The sequence below is a fragment of the Bison bison genome, unplaced genomic scaffold (genome assembly GCF_000754665.1).
Source record: "Bison bison bison isolate TAMUID 2011002044 unplaced genomic scaffold, Bison_UMD1.0 scf7180017864471, whole genome shotgun sequence".
Lineage (NCBI taxonomy): Eukaryota > Metazoa > Chordata > Mammalia > Artiodactyla > Bovidae > Bison > Bison bison.
Window position 1 is genome coordinate 14,087,615 of NW_011495032.1, and position 20,267 is coordinate 14,107,881.

Genomic DNA, 20,267 nt, shown 5'->3' on the forward strand with positions numbered 1-20,267 from the left:
GTCAGCATTTTATAAACATTTTCTTCTGTGGAATTATTCCCTCTGCCTCCCAGCCCCCACCCCATGTATAGTATCGGACAGTCAGGCTTTATTTTTTTACCAACGTCTAGGTGAATTTTCTAACCCATATTGAAGTAGCTGCCTGAGACCTAGGGAGACGGGTTTGGGATTAGCATGGAAGTATCAGATAAAGGGAAAAGGTACTCTCTTCCCAGCTGTAGTATGTTACCATGGAGTGAGTCTGTTATTAAAGTTGTCACACTTCATTTAAAGAAGAATTGTAGAGAAAGAATGTTCACATAATCTAGTATATTGTGTTCTTTATAAAATAAAAATGATTCACTTGAACTGTAATGCCCAACTTTCTGTTTATAAACAATGGAGTACACACATATGTCTAGTATTAAAAACAGCAACAGAACCTCTTCTTTCCTGGGGCCTATGTCTTCCTGGGCTCCTGCTCCCCGTTTCCAGGCCCGTCCGCAGAGCAATGGTATCAGACGTATCACTAGTACCCCTGCACACCCTTGGCACCCAGTATGTTTGCTTAGGGTCTGTTAGGTCTCCTGACCAAACCCAACTTTCTCCAACCTTTGTATTCTAAATCAAGGTCAGAGAGATGTCCATGTCTTCTACCTATTCTTTGGTAAGTAGCTGTGAACAATTTTCAAACAGACAACCGAGTGAAAGCACTTTATTTTTATTATACAAAGTATTATCCAACAACATGTTGTTACACTGCTTATTACGAAAGTTTTTTTAAATGCTCAAAAGACTGATTGATGAAAAATAATTAGAGAGCTCATCAGTCAAAACCATCTTCAGTATATTTCCTTTGAGTTTCCTACATCTAATAGTTAAAAAAATAGTTGTTATTATAATAAATGTATACTTTTTATTATCACAAAGCACAATAGGGATTTTTCATTTCATTATCTGATTTTTATAACAGTCATTCTGTGATGGCTGTGTAACTTCCCTTCCACCAGGTGCTTATTTATTTGTTTTACTATGCTTCTGTTGTTGGACATCTAAATTGCCTGTGATTTGTCTCTGTTCTATTAACACTGAGATGAATATCCTTGTGGAGAAAGCCTTTGCAGTGTTTAAAATTAATTTCCTGGGATGCAAAAAAGTATAATAACTGGGTATAAGCCATTTTCCCAGTTTTCTTAATGGCTTGACTGTTCATCCAGAGTACAATAAAAATGCTCTGAAAAGAAATTTGAAATAAAAGAGTTTTCAATATCATTTTAAAAGATCTTCATTATTTTATTGAAATTAAGCATTGTGGTAATTGTGGGTATTGAGTTTTTCTTTCTTTTTAATAGGCTTATTATGCCCGTGATGCTCTGGCTAAAAACCTCTACAGCAGGTTGTTTTCATGGCTGGTAAATCGAATCAATGAAAGCATTAAGGTACTGAATCTCTATAAACAGATAAATAAATAATTGTAATAAGTGGTATGAAGAATATAAACATTAAGTTAAGGATATTTTAATTTTATAATCAGGTAATTGATTAGCACTTACCGAGATTGTTCCTTGAAAAGCATTTACCTTGCTTGGGATTGAAATTTGTCAGCAGTTCTGTTTTGTTTTGCATGCATGTTATGAGAAATCTCACCAATGAATAGTCTAATGGTATTTGCAGAGTTACTGCAGAAGAGAGCATCCTGGGTCCTGGCTGTGACTCATCTGGTGACTAGTTATGCACACTTGGCTGCAGAGGTCACTGGATCAGTCTAGCTATGATATGTTCTTCAGGAAAATGAGAGTATTGGACTAGATGGTTTTGAAAGACCCTATGATCTCTTTTTTTATAATTAAGCATCTAATTTAGCACCTGATAAAGAAAGCATAATGATTCCTTCTTTAAATCATCTATTATTAAAATTTTATAATCATATAAAATGATTATCATTTTATAATCAAAATAATAATCATCTATTAAAATTATATAAATTAAAATTTATATAATTAAAATATAAAATTAAATATAAGAAAAAGAAATTAAGAAAGACTTTAAATACTAAATTTGTTTAGAGTTTTCAAATAAACACTTTCAAATATAAACTGGCTTTCCTCTTTCATGTGTTTTAAAAAAACCTAAATTCTATTCTTCTAGGCCTGAGACACAATTAACTTGTAATCTATGTCTATAGTCCTTGTTATGCTTTTAGTGTTATATGTAATGCTTAAATTAACCCTTCAATTTGAAACTATTTTTAAGGCACAGACAAAAGTGAGAAAGAAAGTCATGGGTGTTTTGGACATTTATGGCTTCGAAATTTTTGAGGTGAGCTGCTTATTATTGTTATTATTATCTTTATTTTGTGAAACAATTGGAGATTAAATCATGTATTCTATAGACAGCATTTAATATAATTAATATGACTCAATCTACAAATAACTTTTGTAAAGATGTAACAGTTGTATGTGTGTGTGTATGTGTTAAGAGCTGAGATCCAGTATTTTGGAGACTGTGCTGTTTTCTTGTATTAGTATTTGACTTTTGAAATTGCAAATTCAGAATTCTTACTGTGAAATTCCTAACAAAGTATATAGACATTATGTCTGTAGTTATTAATATTTGTTCATTTGTAGGTTGCTTGAAAATCAGATAGGATGGTGCCATAAAAAAAGCCAGAAATGGGAGAGCCAGAGGCTGGCTGTGGCCTGGCCAGAGCTGGTTACTTCATCTCTGTAGGACTCAGGCAGAGAGTGTCTGCATTATGTGCTTTGTTGGGTCTTATCCAGGTCTCATCCAACTGTAATCTTATGACTTCTGCTGCACAGATTGAAAGAAATTTTTAGTTAAAAGTTCATAATGAAACTTTTTAAAAGACTCCATGTTCATTGCAAGTTAAATATTTAAACATGATAGACTTATATTAGAATTTCGTATTTACCCCCTTGCTAACTTTGGCATTTAGAAGCTGTTTTAAGGACCTGATGGCAACCCACTCCAGTGTTCTTGCCTGGAGAATCCCAGGGACGGGGGAGCCTGGTGGGCTGCCATCTCTGGGGTCGCACAGAGTTGGACACGACTGAAGCGACTTAGCAGCAGCAGTAGCAGCAGCAGGCATCCTTAAAGGACTCTCACTTAAAGTGAGACCTAAAGGAGCCTTACTTTTAGGACTGGTATTTTAGTTTGGTTCAGGAAAAATAATGAGTAGATCTTAACTCTCCCCACCAGTAATTTGTGAATTCCTTTAAACTACGAGGCCCTACCCAGAGTGACCACCCGAAGAATTTACATGTTCCAAGTATCAGCGTCACAGGGTCACAAAAAAGACATCAGCTCGCTTCCTGCAACTCAGCCAGGCCTTTCTAGTAAATGCCTTTTTCTTACAACATTGACTTTGGGGATCATGCCTTCTCCTTGCTTTATCATGTTCCATATTTAACAGCTAGAGGGAAATAATCATTGAGAACTGTCGATATGCAAGAATTGTAGTGTTATGTACATTGTCTGATTTAATTGCCACAATAGTCTCATGGAGTGGCTGCTATTATTTCTCCTTTTATAAAAAAAAGCAGCAGCAGCAGAGCTTTGAAGGTCAAGTAACTATCTCAAGGTTATGTGGCTACTATATGTCAGACTCAGGACCTAAATCTTAGGCCTCTTTGATAAATAATTTTAAAAGCCCTTCTACTGGGCTTTTCTTTACTTTTCTCCCCAAACTCACATGTTCCCAGTATCTGGAGACAAAGAAAAAACCCAAATGCTTTAAGTCTCTGAAATGCTCCCTATTTCTGCACCTTTGTCATCATGCTAAGCTCCTGGGCATTGTAGGGCGCCTTCCCAGGGTTCATCTGTGTGCTGGTAAAAGAATGCAGGGGACCTTTGTGCTTCCTGCTGCCCTTGAAGACTGCCCTTCAGCACAGTGTTTGCTTATATTGGTGTCCTTTTAGCAGACTCTGAAAAGGAGAGCTCCTGGTCCCTTAGTAAGAGGAAGAATTTGGTATTTGTGCATGAGAAGGATTGCCTGAGTAGACTCAGAAGTCATGGTGCTAAAATTAATTTCTTTCCAGCAAAACCTCAGGTTACTGTCACTTGATGGGCACTAAATGTCAAGTCATTCTTCACCATTGGCAGGGAAAGTGGTTTCTTACCTAGCACATTGCTTATCTTCATTTAGATGGTTTCATGTGCAGGGCAAAAGTGGAGATCTCACTAGAAAGTTAGAAAAAAACTCTATTCATTGATATTTCTCAAATCAAATTAATTTTATTTTTGCTTTGGCAGAAAAAATTCATTGATCCTTGTCAATGGGCGAGCGTTTAGTGTCATGTCACAGTACATGGATCCTTTTTTTAAATAAGATAGTGGAGTCACGATAGAACACTGGGTTGGCTTCATCTTCCAGTAAGCTCTAATTAGCCTTGGGGAGACCTGCCGTGCCCTGTCCTCCTGAGTTAAACCTCATGAGCAGTTTGACCATGTGTAAGTGAGGGAGTCATTTCGCCAGGGTTTATTCAGTACCTCCAATGAGCCAGAATGCTGGTGGTAAGCAAGGCAAAGATGTTCCTTGCCTACATGGAGCTTATGGTCTTGGTCCTAAGATGGAGAGTCTGTTGCTGGCTGAGGACACATCCTCTCTTTGGTAGGAAGCTCTAATCAGGAAATTAGATTTCTTTTTTAAAGTGTTTATTATAGACCTAATTTGGCTTCCCTGGTGGCACAGTGGTAAAGAATCTGCCTACCAATGCAGGAGACACAGATTCGATTCCTCAGTTAGGAAGATCCTTTGCTAAAGGAAATGGCAACCCACTCCAGTATTCTTGCCTGGAGAATTACGTGGGACAGAGGAGGCTGGTGGGCTACAATCCATGCGGACACAAAGAGTCTGACACAATTTAGTGACTAAACCAACGAACAACAAACAAGCAGACCTAATCATAACAGAATTTAGATGTTCCAAGTGGAAACTTCCTGTAACTTAGCACTGATTGGAACACCCTTTAGCAATCCAGGAATATTTTTCATTTATGGTTAATTCAGGTTTTTCTACAAGCCTACCTTTCCGAACATGCTTTCCTTCTGCAAGTTTTATCACCATTTTTCTCAACGTTGTTATAGTTATGGACTTTCTGAAAATGCCTGGATTATGTTTCTAAATGCCTTCCTTTCTTCAGAAGAAAGTTCTGAAGTTCTCACGGCTAATTAGAGCTTACTGGAAGATGAAGGCAACCCAATGTTCTATCATGACTCCAGTTCAGTAGTTCTCAAACTTAGCTACACGTTGGACTCACCTGGGGAACTTTGGAAAATTCAACTATCCGGGCTGCATCCCAGACCAATAGATCAGAACTTTTGGGTGTGGGATCCAAGCAGCAGTATTTTCAAGCTCCCAGGTAATTCCAATGTGCCATCAAGGTTGCTCTTATAAACAGGAATCTTCAGTGTAAATTCCAAGCGTATATGGGGTCCTTGCCATTTGACCTCTGCACTAGATGCCCTGCCTCACCCACAGTTCATCTTAACCTAAACCTAATCTGTGTGTATATAATGTTCCTAAAACCAAATCGGTTATATTTTACTCTTTTTAAACAGACCAGATCCAACCAGTCGTATGTCTACAGCAAATCTTATGATGTCCATAAAATCTTTAGAAGTTAATTTTCCTTCTCCATGCCGTAAATCAGTAAATGGGGACCCTCCCTGCCAATTTCTTGAGAGAATTAAGATTTGTTTTTCATTATAGTTAATTGTTCTCTCCATTTTCCTGTCTAAACCTTCTCAGTTAATCTTTCAGGCATCTTGATTTTTAACAATCTGTGCATTAGTTCTTTTATAAATAAACTTATTTGGGGCAAAGGCAGAGAAGGGATTTGGTTGGGCTCTTTTAAGATACATTTACCTCCTTTTTGATTCAGAATTAGAAAGTTTTTTGTTTTTTTTCTTTTAATGTATTCACACAAATACCCCAGATCCTATTATACATTTTTCTGGATTCTCAGCAAAATTGGAACATGTGGAAATGTCAGAGCTTATCAGGTTGAACACTAGGAACCCAGATAATTGAGGACGTAAAAGTATCATAAGCTCATGTGCAGGGGCTCAGAGGATGACCTAAGAAGAGGCATTAGAATCCGCATCAGTGCAAAAATGAAAATTTCAGTGATATTTTATACTCAAGTGAAAATAAACTCATAGAATATAGAGAAAATTCTTTATTTTTTATTCAGTGAATTAAGGTCCTGCCTTTTGGAAAGCCCTGGGCATCACTTTAAAAATTGTACAGGACTAGAAGGAATTTTTTTAAATGTTTCTAATTCTGCCTCTTGACCCTACTGACAGTTCCCATGAGAATGTTTTTCAGCTGAGCTGGTGGAAACCTTTCATTTACTTTGGTCTGTCTCTAAACGGAAGAGGGAAACTGATGCATTAAACCATGGGATGATGACACATGCGTTTGACTGCAAAACATTCCAGTCTCAGCTGGGTGAATGGCTCAGCCTTGCTGGCCACACGTGATCTGATGTTAGTTTGGAAAACAGATTAGTGGAACATTGATACCAAAATAAGGTGAAATGAATTAAAGTTCATTGAGGAGAATCTAGCTATACATCCTGGTAGAATGTATTCAGTTTTGCAAAGGAAGAGAATTATAATCCAGACACTCCAAATCTTCACAATTCAGCTTGGATATTCTTATAACTGAAAACATGCCCTTAGATTTCTGAGGAATATTTATAGCATCTCCATAAAGTAGCAAATGCTATTCTTTAAAAAAAAAAAAAAAGTGAAACTGAATTCAGAACAATGCTGGGCAATCTAAATTGATTCAGTTCTTTTCTAAGTACTTATCTAATAGAGTGGACAGGTGGTTTACTGGGGAACTCTTGTTAGTGTCCTGTAGACCAAAGCAGGACAGCAGTGACTGAATATTTTACCTCTCATGTGACTGAGCTAGTTTTGCACAGGCCAAATGCTGTTATTTGCAATCAGGGATTCTTACTCATCTTGATCTCAGAACCTCATTGAAAGTGGCCATATATCATAAGGCCGTGATAGGCGAGGTGCTATGATAGTTTCAAATTAAAGAATCTAACTAATACCTGGGGAAATGTCAGTGTGAGACCAACTGGTAAGTTCATCTAATGATTATAGGATTTGTTTTCTAAAATACTTTTTAAAAGAAGATTGATTCTAGTTGCAGGGAACATCTTTTGTTCCAGCTTTTTGTATTTAATTTTGTCCTTTATATGCTGGAGAACTTATAGTTGAAGAGGAAGGAGATGATTGAAAGTAGATTTTAGAATGAAAATGGTGAGAATTAATATAGTTCATAATATGTATATGCTTGTCTGTTGTCGCTATAACTTTTTAAGTCAAAGCATATTTAAAAAGTATTTAAGAGAACTGGGATGCTATTTTTCTAATATTGACCATATTCATATTTGAGTAGGTACTGGAAAGAAAAATGTTACATATTTAAAGGAAAGTTTTCTATAGCTTCAGTCAGTCAGTTTTGTGAGTGTCTTTTGAAAAGGAGAATCTTTAATGTTAAATGTTTCTCTCTTACTCTGAGGATTGTTTTTTTTTTTTTTTTTACAAAGTTAATTTTCAGGGGGGGGGGAGTGGCTCTTGATCTGGGCCCCACTTATTGACATTGTGATTTTTAAAAATGGATTGTTAAGTGCATTGTATTTTTCTGTAGGAAGAGCATTATAAATGGGGACTGCCCAGGGGTTTTCCACTGAGTAAACCTTTGCTAAGACCAACAGCACACTTTAAAGCAATAATACAGCCCAATTCCTAAAACAGTGTTGTTACAAAGTTTTAGAACTTTTAGATAAAAGTGCTATTTCATTTGTTATGCAAAAGACTCCATTGTATTTAAAGTATGGAACCCCCACCCAACCTGTTACATCCAAACTTTGACCTCAGATGAAAGTGTTGAGCTATGGGAAGTATCGATTAAATATGTAATTAATAGTGCTTTTGCTGAAGTAAGTTATGATCTTTTGAATTAGAACTGCTCCCCTGTTTCATACATTTTCTGCATGCTAAGTTGCTTCAGTCATGTCTGACTCTTTGCAACACTATGGACTGTAGCCCCCCTAGGCTCCTTTGTCTGTGGGATTCTCCAGGCAAGAATACTGGGTGGGTTGCCATGCCCTTCTTCAGAGGATCTTCCTGACTCAGGGATCGAACCCATATCTCTTGTGTCTCCTGCATTGGCAGGTGGGTTAGTTCATCTGCAGACTCCTTCCCACCCACCATCCTAATGATGGAGTTGAAGGAGCTACCTCATTTATTTTACATCTTCCTTTCAATGTTTATTATTTATAAGGAGTATAAGATTTAAATATCTGTCTTAAAGAGTAAAAGACATCATTAGCCTTCTTTGTTGCTGAGAATATACAAATATGATAATAGGCCAATATTTTTGATTCATCTTTCAAAATCACTACAAGTGGAAAGCTCATGGTTGACATGAGTAAAAACTGGCTATGAATTTTGGGAGTATGAATTTTTTTTTTTTTTTTTATGTTGAAAGGCTGGGCTCAAACTCTAGAATTCTTAATAGAAGGCCTAGATTCTAAAATGTTGGTGTATTTTATATCTCTAAATCCAATGAGTGCTTACTACCCCAGTCTACACTTTGTAAACAGTGTAGAACTGGTATAGAACCCAGACACTTTGCTGTTTACTTGTGTTTCTAGAGCAGTCCAACAAGGGTAAGGGTGGTTCTGAGCTTCATTTAAGGGGATTGTCTAATGGAAAATTCAGTATGTTCTTGTGCCAAGAGTTTTAGTGTTATCCTTCAGTCTTTAGGGATGAATGTGCTTTAGACAATGGAGAAAAATTCCATGCGTGGAGCATGGATAGAAAACTGGAGGGAGAGGAGGTGAGTCATTCATGAGAACATGCTCCTGCCTGCTTCCTCCTTTGGAGACTTTGATTCACAGGACTGTCGTGTACAAGAGAGAACCGGCGCAGGGATTGCTGGCCACCCGCAGTTCTTGACAAGCCAAAAAACATCCAAATTCCAAGCTGCTTTGGCGCCTACATATTCATGTGATGGTTCCTTGACCCAGTTTAGCTTTTATAAAGGGGAGCAGAAGAACCTGGTGATATTTAATGCTTATATAAATGAAAAAACTGAGTGTGTGCAAGTTGCACCTGTATGAACTAGTACCAGACTGTTCTTTAATTTTCTGCAAATTGTAAATTTTTGCAACTTACATTTAATGATTTGTGAAGTCTCATTTCCCCAAAATTTGGGACACTGTCAACAACCTAAACATTAATCACAGGAAATATGATTGCCTTCATTTTCAGTAGTAATGAATCACTCTTTGACAGTTCATGGCATGTTTGGGGTACGTGAGGTAGGTTTGCGAAAAATGCGGGGTGTTTCTGTAGGAAGTAAGCTGGCTTCTGTCTTATTGACTGTGCTGTTGATTTGGGGTTTTGGTCTATAAGCAGCAGGTTGAGGTCAGAATCAAGTTTTTGTTCTTAGGCTGTTTCCAGAACACTCTCCTATCCCTCTTGTTTGTATTTGAAGGGGACACAGCACGTGTACCACAGGAAGGGGTCGCTGTGGTGGGGAAAGGGGAGGGGCGCCCTGGATCTCAATGAACCTTTTCACTCTCTTGGTGACTTGCCAAATTTGTCCCCAAGTCTTTGAGTGAATATGTCAAACACATTTTATTTTTGCTGATAATTTAGCATTAGAAGTACCACATTCTGAAGCCTTAGGACTTCAAGCAGGATATATGACATATTATTTCAGGCAAACGGTTTTTATTCTGAGTAGCTCTCACCTAGCAGAACTCCAATTCAGATACCACATGTAGGGTAGGTATTGTGATCCTGTCTTTTGAGTTGATGGGACAGATGTCTTGATCTCAAGTTTTGTGCCAATCAGAAATATAGCCTGGATGATAAAATCTGTCATACGCACCAATAAATAACTGTCCATCAGTGTTTACTTTTAGAAGTTCATTGCAAATTGAGAACTGACTGCATTTTGTGTAATCTGTCCCTTTGTGCACCAGAATGCAGTAAGTATGACCTGTGTGCAGTGCTGGTCTGTTGCATGCGCCTGTGTTAATAGCTTCTCCAACTGTGTGAAGTTTTTGCAGTAAATGGCCATTGATTAACTGTGTGTGGATATGAAGTATATTATAGAAGAACTTACAAAAAAGTCCATACAAGAACTTATAAAAATTAAGGGGAAATTTACTTTAGCTCAGATTTATGCCTTAGGTTGTATTGTGATTGTGAAGCTTTGCCTTGGTTCCTAACTCGCTTGTGTGTATTTATTTCATAGTCCTGTTCTGGAAGCATACCTCCAGCTGCTCCCAGCCACATACTGTGTCAAGGACACCAGTTGGTTCTCCCCTCCCTTCTTCTCATTAGTTAACATTTGAAAATTTAGCATAATTTTGTTTAAATAGCTCCGTGGGTACAAACCTGTTAAATTAAACAGAAAGGATTTACTCCGTGAATTAAAAAAAAAAATTAAAAAAAAAAACAAAGATCTGCTCCTATAAATCACTAAAATTTTAATTTTATGTACAAGTGTTAATTTGGGGTAGTATACAGATATATTTTACCAAACTAGGAAAGCCAGGTTTTCTCATAAATGGCATTGTACAGATTATAATAAGGCATCTATTGGTATATCAGACCAGCATCAGCTGCTAGTCAAATTGATTAAGCTCTGAGAATTGGAGCACTTGTTTTTTAAAACTTTACATGAAAATGAGTGCTGGGGAATGACCTTCATGTCCAGGACTATATTGATTGAATGTTCTGGTGATAATTGTGTGCCTTTTAAGTCAGAACTTTCAGGATTAAAAAAAAAAAAACAAACCCACAACTTTTATCTTCAACATTTAACACTGAAAGATTAATCAGTGATAATATATTTTATGTGTAGTTCATGGTTTAGAGTTTAAAATTTCCCAGGATTAATTACTTTACTAGTGATTAGAGATCCTTAGCCAACCTCTAGGTGCTCCCTCCCAGGTATCATTTTACAATTTGTCCTGGTTGAACTAAATTTGATTTTGAAAGATCAGCTTTCAAAAACCTATGACTTTTGATTTCATCATTTCTGGAGAGATTTGAAGGCAGCTGCTCAGTGTTCACAGAGAGTGGCGAGCTTCAGTTCTGCCATTACGGGCGGCCCCTCTTAGCCTCGAGGCCAGGACTGTCCACTGCAGTGGGAGAAGAGTCAGCGGTGTGGCCACCATCTCTCACTCACTGCCACCGTGTCCTCTCTGTGCAAAGAGGACGAGAGAGTGAAAATCACAAACTTTATTTCCCAGAGATGCTTCTTTCTGAATGGTGTGGTTCTTGGTGTTTTCATCCAACAGACATGCATTTTGTACCCTCTGTATGTAAAGCAATACATTAAGAGTTGCAGATTGTTCAGAAATGGTTTAAGAATGGATCTTTCTAGGCAGTAACTCTGCTGTGAAGAAGAAACTGCTGAGAATCATAAAAGTGATACATGTGTGACCCTTCTGAGAGGAGATGGTTTGTAGCTAGGAGATGATTTTGATGTACTGATTCCCTTAAGTCTGTACTTTGTGAGCCCTGCATTCATTTATTCACTCATCCAGGACGATGAGTGCTTGTTCAGGTACAAGTTGCTGCAGGCATGGGCTTCCATTAGTGAGCAAGAGATGTGTGCTCAACCCTTTTGAAATGTAAAATCCAGTGACACAGATGAGTATGAAACTAATCAAAGGTGTGAATACACATGTACATGCTTATATACACATAACATGATTTTTCACAAGTGCTGGTATGTAAGAGTCAGAATGAGGGATATGACCCTGGGTCGGGGAGTAAGAGCTCTTTCAGAAAGAATTTCTTGAGCTCCAGAGTTTCACCTGAGAATGGAAGACAGTACTTGGATGACCGAGATGAAGAATCTCACTGTTTCTTTGATGATCTTCTGGGGGGAATGTATTTACTTTTCATTTTTACCATGTGTGGGCTGCTTATTTGTCAACTAAAATTCTTCATTCTCTATAAGCTGCATAACTTGTGTATCCTTCATTCATTCACTTGACTTGTGAATCATTCCTCGCGTGCCTTCAGTGTGCCAGCCTCTGTCCGGGAGCTGTGTGCTGGGCCGCGGTTAGGTCCGCAAGAGTGTGTGACGTTTCTCGTGGAGTGAGATGTTAGAGCTGCATTGTCGTGAGAGCGCTGCTGGCATGCTTTATAAGGCTGTCTTCATTTTTCTCCACATAGGACAACAGCTTTGAGCAGTTCATTATCAATTACTGTAATGAAAAGCTGCAACAAATCTTCATTGAGCTGACTCTTAAAGAAGAGCAAGAGGAGTATATACGGGAGGTAATGTTGAAAAAAGTTTTTAAGTATTCCTTTTTTAACTCATAATACAAATTCTGGTTTCAGAAGACTATTCAGACATGACCTTACAATCAGATGTATCAAGTACCTTTTTAAAGTCTGTTTGTTATGACATCTGAGCTGACTGGGAACTTCTTTGCTGTGGGTGCAGGACAGTGCTCAGCACATAGTAGGTGCTCAGTGGACATCAGTTGACGGACTTGAGTCTCACGGGATTCCAGTGCAGTGAAGTAAAATAGTACCCTGTTAAGAAACTAGTCTGAGATGATTGAACGGAAAAACAGTGGTACATCTGTACGAGGCCCTAATACTCAGCAATGAGAAGGAACAAACAAGTGATACACACAAGAGTGTGAAGGAGTCTCAGATGCATTTTGCTAAATGAAAAATGCCAGATTCAAAGGCTACATATGTATGAGCCTATTTGTATGTCATTCTAGAGAAGTCAGAGCTGTCGAGGCACCAGTGATAGAGACATAATAGTCAGTAGTGGCCAGAGGATAGGTGTGTGACTACAGAGGGGCAGCTTGGGGGAATTTTGGAGGCTGGTTGTGGTGGTGGTTACCTGACGCTACGCATTTGCCCAAACTGAAGAGAACAGTACACCTAAAAAGTCTTGTATATAAATTTGAAAATATTTTAAGACTTTGTTCACTCTTTAAAAACATTGATTTTCTAACATTTTTTAATAAAAGCAGATCTTAATGCTAGTGCTGTGGATGTATTATCTCATTTAGATGTAGTTGGAAAATAATCAAGTCATATTTACAGAGTACATTCATCCTTAATTTTAAAACAGATACTTGGTTTTCACCCTTTGATTTTTTTTAAATAGCCAACATTTTTCTATGTATAAATGTATTTATTTTAGACAAAAGGAGAAATTTTATTGTATCTGTATTGCATTATGTTTTGTTTCCATTTCATTTATTGCTTTAATATTTTAGCAATATTACCTATTTTTCTTCATTTTTCTATAGTGTCATTTTAAGTCATTAAAGACACAGAATCTTCTTTTTATGGCCTCTCAGTATAGACTTTTCTAATGGGAATATTATCCCCAGTGACTTAGTAAAATAACTCATCTACTCAAAAACTAAATCATAAATATTTCATTTACCATTTGGAATTATTATCATGCTTTAGAAACATTTTATACTTGAATGACACCTTTTTTAACATAAACATCCTAAAAGCCAGATTTATTCTCTTCCTGTCTTCTCATCCTAAAGTGAATACCCAAACTTTGATCTGTAACTTAAAACAGTTTGTACAGATTGTCTAAACCAGTTCTAAGAGTATATAGGAAGATCCTTAGCTTACAGTATGAATTAGCTCTCTTCCCCTTCTGGAAAAATAAATGTTTACACTTACGGACAGACTGTAAGCAGATACAGAATGTTTACATTTGGCCTCCCAGCTTTGGCTTTGTAGCTAGTGTTAGAACCAGTGCCTAGGTTTTCATTTTTTCTTTCTGTTGAAAATTCTTTTCTTAGCAGTGTTCTATTTTTACATTTGAAATAGTTAATGGCCCTAAACATGGGGTTGACTCTAAAATGAATTTCTTCCTTGTGATTACAAATTAAGAACAGAAAAATCTAGGCCTTAGTTTCTTGGGTTCAAGTTCTGACTTATTTCCTTATAAACATTGTAAATATATACAAAGTAATATTGACCCGAGGGCCTGGTGAGTAAATGGCCCAGAGCCAGCGAAGTGCATGGGAAATTGCCACAGATGGGAGTCTGGAAGGGGAGGCCATCTCAGCCCAGGTCAAGGGCATGTATTTCAATCAAATTGTGTCTGTGCTAGACTGCTGCATTACCAGAGTTTTGGGGACCAGAAAATGACATTTGCCACCCTGACTTTTATAAAGGAAATTTTCAGAGAGGAAGTGGAAGATAGTAAGATGGGCAAAGTCTTGTATTATAGATAGTAGTGTTGTAGCATCATTATATGGGATTTGATTATGTTCTTTCTTTTTCAGGACATAGAATGGACTCACATTGAGTACTTCAATAATGCTATCATTTGTGACCTAATAGAAAATGTGAGTATTAAGTACAGTTTTCTAACAAGTTCTTGGTAGTATAATTCACTAGTTACAAATGATCTGACTGCCTTCAATGTTAAGCTTTAGTATTTCCAGTATTTGAACATGTTAGAGAAATAGAATTCTGTGGAGACTTTTGTCACAAGCTTAAGAAATTACACACAGTTCTTAAATACATACATAGAGAGCTAGACATTTTGATACTTAGCCAGTATTCCCCCATGCTCATCCTGTTGCCGTATCACAGAGCCCGGTCTTGACACTCAGATGCTATGCCCTTAGGTACACCGTTCTATCTTATGTGCTGGGATCCCAGGTCCAATCCACCGCTCCTGGAAATAAGAGCCCTGATCATAGGAAACTCAATAAAAAAGATGTTTGCCAAATCAAAATATGCCGTTCCTAAAATTCTAGTGACCTCTTAACATACTATTCAGTGGTTATTATCAAAAAGATGATTGTTGGTGAGGATGTGGTGAGATAGTAATGTACCGATGGTGGGAATGTAAATTGATGTAACCGCTATAGAAAACAGTGTAGAGAGAGAGAGAAAAAAAAAAGATAAGAAAACAGTATAGAAGTTCCTCAAGAAATTAAAAATAGCACTATTATGTGACCCAGCAATCTCACTTCTGGGCATATATATAAAAAAAAAAAAAAAAAAAAACCCAGAATCAGGATCTCAAAGAAGTATCTTCGCTGCCACATTCACTGCAGCTTTATTCACAATAGCCAAGATTCGGGAAACCACCTAAGGGTCCGTCCACAGATGAATGGCTAAAGAAGATGTGGTGTACATATACAATGGAATATTGTTCAGTCTTGAGAAAGAAGGAAATCCTGCCATTTGTGACAATAAAGATGGACTTTGAGGGCAACTGAAAGAAGTCAGAGAAAGACAAATACTGTATGATATCACTTGTATGTAGAATCTAAGTTAAAAAAAAAAAAAAAAAACAGAATAAAAGGAATAGTGATTGCCAAGGGCTAACGTTTGGGGGAAATAGGGAGATGTAGGCCAAAGTGTACAGACTTCTAGTTGTAAGATGAGAGAGTTCTGGGCTCTGATGTACAGCATGGTGGTAGAGTTAACAACACTGTATTATATATACTGGTGGTTAAGCAAGTAGGTCTTAAATGTTCTCACCACAAAAAAAGAAATGGTAATTAGGTGATGTGATGGAGGTAACTAGCAATATGGTTGTGGATCAATGAACATGTTGTACACCTTAAACTTTCACAGTATTATGTCAGTTATATCTCAGTAAAACTGGAAAAAAGTTTACAAAAACAAAAAAACTCCATGCAGTTCAAATTAAAGGAAGATAAAGGCACCATCTCGGGAGCTGAATGACATAGGATCCCAGGGGTGGCTGGTATGGATCACGGCCTTGCTTAAGGATGTGACGGACAGTGTGTGTGACTTCACAGATGGCTGAGGGCCATGGGATTTTTCAGGTTACAAATTATGCATGTTAGAGGCTTAAGGTGTGAAAAATTACTGCATCATTTTTAGTAACCTTTCCAAATCTAAGATTTTTGTGTTTACATCATATTTTTTAGTTTATTATGAATGAATTGATTGTGGGAAGACTCATTTGTGTATAAAAGCTTAGGATCCTGACCTTGATAACAAAGTAATTTGAAGCAATGTGTAAACTTAGGTGTCATCATAGATGAGTGCTGTTTCAGCAATAGAATCACAGGCTCTAAATGTCCAACAGGTCGTTTGCTATTCATTTTCAACAAGATGTTTTTGAATATTATATAGTTCGCCAATATATTTTCCTTCAGTATTCACAATATTCTTGAAAGCTGCACCTTTGACTATTGAATTAAAAAAAAATTCTGAGCCATTATTATTTTTCAATTAAAAAATAAGGCTTGTTTTGAAAAATTTGGACAGTTTTGGATTGTGAACACTTAATATTCCACCTAAGCAATTTAAAACTGTAGTCTAAAATTTAGAAAATCAATCGATTTCCTGAAAAGTTTTTCTGGTAAGTTTTGTGACCGAAGTAATTTGCTGAGGGAATTTTAACTTTCAGAAGTTGTGACTAACACTTCTTTCTTCATAAATGTAACATTGCACTTAATTATTTCCCTTTAAGAAGGGGGGTGGGGGAAGGAACAGTGGTAATACACCTAATATAGCTAAATTATCTCAGCCCCAAATCCCCTTGCATATGTGATTAAAGAAACTCATGTCCATGTAGGATCCTGGATACATAAAGGAAATGTTTCCTTTCAGCAACACCTAACAATAATGTTTATTCTGGGGATGTTATGAACACACTTGATGCCTGAGAGTCCACACTTCCCCCAGATTTTGTGTGTGAAGTGTTTAAGTGCTGGTCAGAGGATGTCACGGCCTTGTAAAGAGAAGAGGAGAGCCATGAGACTTTGCCCTAGCGGAAGTGGGTGGGGCTAATGGTCAGTAGATTGTTCTCCATGGAATGGAGACGTGTGGGCCTGTAGAGGCAATCAAAGGAACAACAGCCTTTATTTAGCAAAGTAGAAGTTTCCTGATTTTTTTATTGGGTTTAGTTGGGCTGACAGCTCTTGGGATAAATATGATCACAGGGTCTGAATACTCAGCAAACAAATTCTCAACTCATGTTTAACATCCATTTCGAAATTTAATATGGAAAGAGAATTTTATTCTAAACAGATGATTCTTGAAACATAGCTTGATTGCATTGATCATTAAAAGCAGCATCCCAGTCACATCACTTTTTTTCCCAGTAAAATAAACTATTTTGAACACGTGAGCAATTTGGAAACATCTGAAACCAATTTCCTTCTCAAGCTATGAATCCAATAATGGCCTTAGAAGACAGTGCTTTGTGATTTATGACCACATGTTATACAGATAGTAGTGTCAGACTAGTTCCTGACTTTCAGATTTGTTTTTTGGTTTTTGCGGTATAAGTTGCCTTTTTCTAAACTACATAAGTTTCAGTCATCAGCCTGCTGAGGTGGCTGAGGTAACTCCTACATCCTGTTCTGTGGGGGAGGCACCATGGATGGGGGGAAGTGGGGAGAACCTCATAAAGACACTCCTGCCCCCTCCTCCAACACACCTGGGACACCCTGGAAGGGGTTGATTCCTGTGTTTCTCTTTGTTATTTGTTTTGATTCTCCACTTTTTGTTGTAACAAAAAAATTTTTCTTGTGACTAAGTTGACTATGTTTAACAGCATAATTAGGAATAATTATGAAAACAATACGGTGAGGAAGGAAGGAAACCTTTTTATTTCCTTTCTCCTAGAACACAAACGGGATCCTAGCCATGCTGGATGAAGAATGCCTTAGGCCGGGCACGGTCACGGATGAGACCTTCTTGGAAAAGCTGAACCAAGTCTGCGCTACCCACCAGCATTTTGAGAGCAGGATGAGCAAGTGCTCCCGGTTCCTCAATGACACGTCCCTTCCTCACAGCTGCTTCAGGATCCAGCACTATGCTGGCAAGGTGTGGGAGCCTGGGACCCCGGGGAGGTCACAGTTACTCCTTGGAGGGCAGACACCTTGCCTCAGAGAAGGCATTCTGACCAGCGCCAGCTCTGGAGGATAAATGGAGCTGCTGAGGGGTTGTAGAATCCACGAATGTTTAGTGGGCATAGAATCTGGATCATATTGAGAAAAATCTTACTAGTACTGAGATCTGAAAGGAAAGCCAGTGGACCTAATCAAAGAGTTCAAGTATATATTAAAAAATAAATTTTATTATTTTTAGGCTGAGAGCTAGCCTATAAAAAAGATCTATTGACACATAAAAAATTCGCCAGTAAAAATGAGCAGTCACTAAAGACATATAGTAAGGTTTTAATTTTTTCCATTTTATTTATTTTTTTGATGTGGACCATTTTTAAAGTCGTTATTGAATTTGTTGTAGTACTGCTTCTGCTTTATGTTTTGGGTTTTTGGCTGCAAGGCATATGGGATCTTGGCTCCCTAACCAGGGGGCTAACCCACATCCCCAACATCGGAAGGCAGAGTCTTAACCACTGGACTGCTAGGGAAGTCCCTACAGTAATTATAAATAAGCTTGCAAACGTCAGAGGAGAAACAAAATCTGATGTTGTATTTAGTAAATATGAAGTTGTTTTGTTGTTGTTTAGTTGCTAAGTCATGGTCCGACTCTTTTGTGACCTCATGGATTGTAGTCCACCAGCCTCCTCTGTCCATGGAATTTTCCAGGCAAGAATACTGGAGTGGGTTGCCATTTCCTTCTCCAGGAGATCTTCCTGACCCAGGGATCGAACTAGAGTCTCCTGCATTGGCAGGCAGATTCTCTACCACTGAGCCACCAGGGAATCCCAAATATGAAGTATATAGTATCTAAATTACCTTTAATTTCAAAATGTTGGAACTTGGTACTTCATTTTTTTTTCACTAGCCCATGTTATTAAAAAATACTTCTCTGGTCAATTTCCCTGCTGGTGTAGGATGTCTATAAAAATGTCAACGTTATCTCTGTTTTCCCCTATCTCCTTTTAAACACACTTGAATTGGCGTATGTAAACTAAAAAATATAAGTAAAACCTCAAAAATATGATTGAATACCCAAAAAACCCTAAAATCCTTTGAAAATGTTATGATAACATTTTTGAAGTTTATTCTTGCAAATCCTGAAGGGTAATAGAATTTATTTTGAACTCCTCTGTGATTTAGACAGATGGAATTTAAACTTGGAGGCTAATTTGGTATTAGAGTGTGACTAACGTGTTGAGGGTTTTTTGATGGAGAAAGAAGAGGCTGCAGTATAGATAGTCTCAGGATATTTTTAACAGCTGTTTGATGTTCTGGTGTGCAGCGTATCAGCTACTGAGTCCCATGTGCTGCTCATAGGTGCTGTACCAAGTGGAAGGATTTGTGGACAAGAACAATGACCTTCTCTATCGGGACCTGTCCCAAGCCATGTGGAAGGCCGGACACGCCCTCATCAAATCTTTGTTTCCCGAAGGAAACCCTGCCAAGATCAACCTGAAAAGGCCTCCTACAGCCGGCTCACAGTTCAAAGCATCCGTAGCCACTCTGATGAAAAATCTACAGACCAAGAATCCAAACTACATTAGGTATTTCTGGCACATAAAATTCTTTGGCCATTCAACTATGAAGGCATTCACAAGGAGGATCATTTTCCTGTTTGCTTAAATCTGAGTATAGCCCAAGCAAAGGGGTAACTAAAGTACTTACAGTTCAAATCATATGGTGTCTTGGGTGTGTTTGAAAAATACTCCAGTGCCCCCAAAATAAGGAATTTTAAAAAGGAAAGAAGAAGTGTGGCGGGGGATGGGAATAGATACTTAATTGGGTTGTTGGCATACAGGAGTTTGCAACTTTCTGTTTTTTTTTAAAGACAAGAAACAAAATATAAATTTATTTCTGATAAGGTTTTGCATAAACTCTTCTGTTGGATTCATTGTGGATTCTTGTAACATTGACTTGGCCCATTGACACCTGAGTTGCAGGTCTTGTGTGAGGAAGCATATGCCTCAAGTAATGATTTCTGAAACAATCGAAATTTTTTCAAAACAAGACAAGAACCCCTTTTAAAAAATCTGGTTTCTTTTTTTGCTTCTAAGTCATCATAGATTTCAACATTCAGTACAGGCCGATTAGTATTAGAGTTGGCTATGTGTGTACTTGATGAACTAGGTGATAGAGGGTTTGTCTAGCAGGTCAGGTTTCATGTGGCACATGCATGCCCACACATACTTTCTCCTGTTGTCTTTGAAAATTCAGTTATGAGGAAGTTAGCATGAAGAATATTTTCGTGTTTGGCTTGTTGCCCTAATATTTGTGTTCATAGCAAATGTAAATAGCATCCCCTGGTTTGGTTGCAAACAGGTTAGAACATAT

The 20,267-nt window shown here is 37.7% G+C and overlaps 1 protein-coding gene across 5 annotated transcripts in view; it reads left to right on the plus strand.

Moving 5' to 3' along the window:
- The window catches only part of MYO1B (myosin IB), a 199,730-nt gene that overhangs the window by 147,516 nt on the left and 31,947 nt on the right, over positions 1-20,267 (plus strand). For all 5 annotated transcript variants that reach the window (XM_010860845.1, XM_010860844.1, XM_010860847.1 and 2 more), the window contains exons 12-17: positions 1,332-1,418; positions 2,233-2,298; positions 12,229-12,333; positions 14,337-14,399; positions 17,674-17,874; positions 19,254-19,480. In XM_010860845.1, coding sequence (XP_010859147.1) covers positions 1,332-1,418; positions 2,233-2,298; positions 12,229-12,333; positions 14,337-14,399; positions 17,674-17,874; positions 19,254-19,480 — 749 coding nt within the window. The remainder of the gene's footprint in view (positions 1-1,331; positions 1,419-2,232; positions 2,299-12,228; positions 12,334-14,336; positions 14,400-17,673; positions 17,875-19,253; positions 19,481-20,267) is intronic.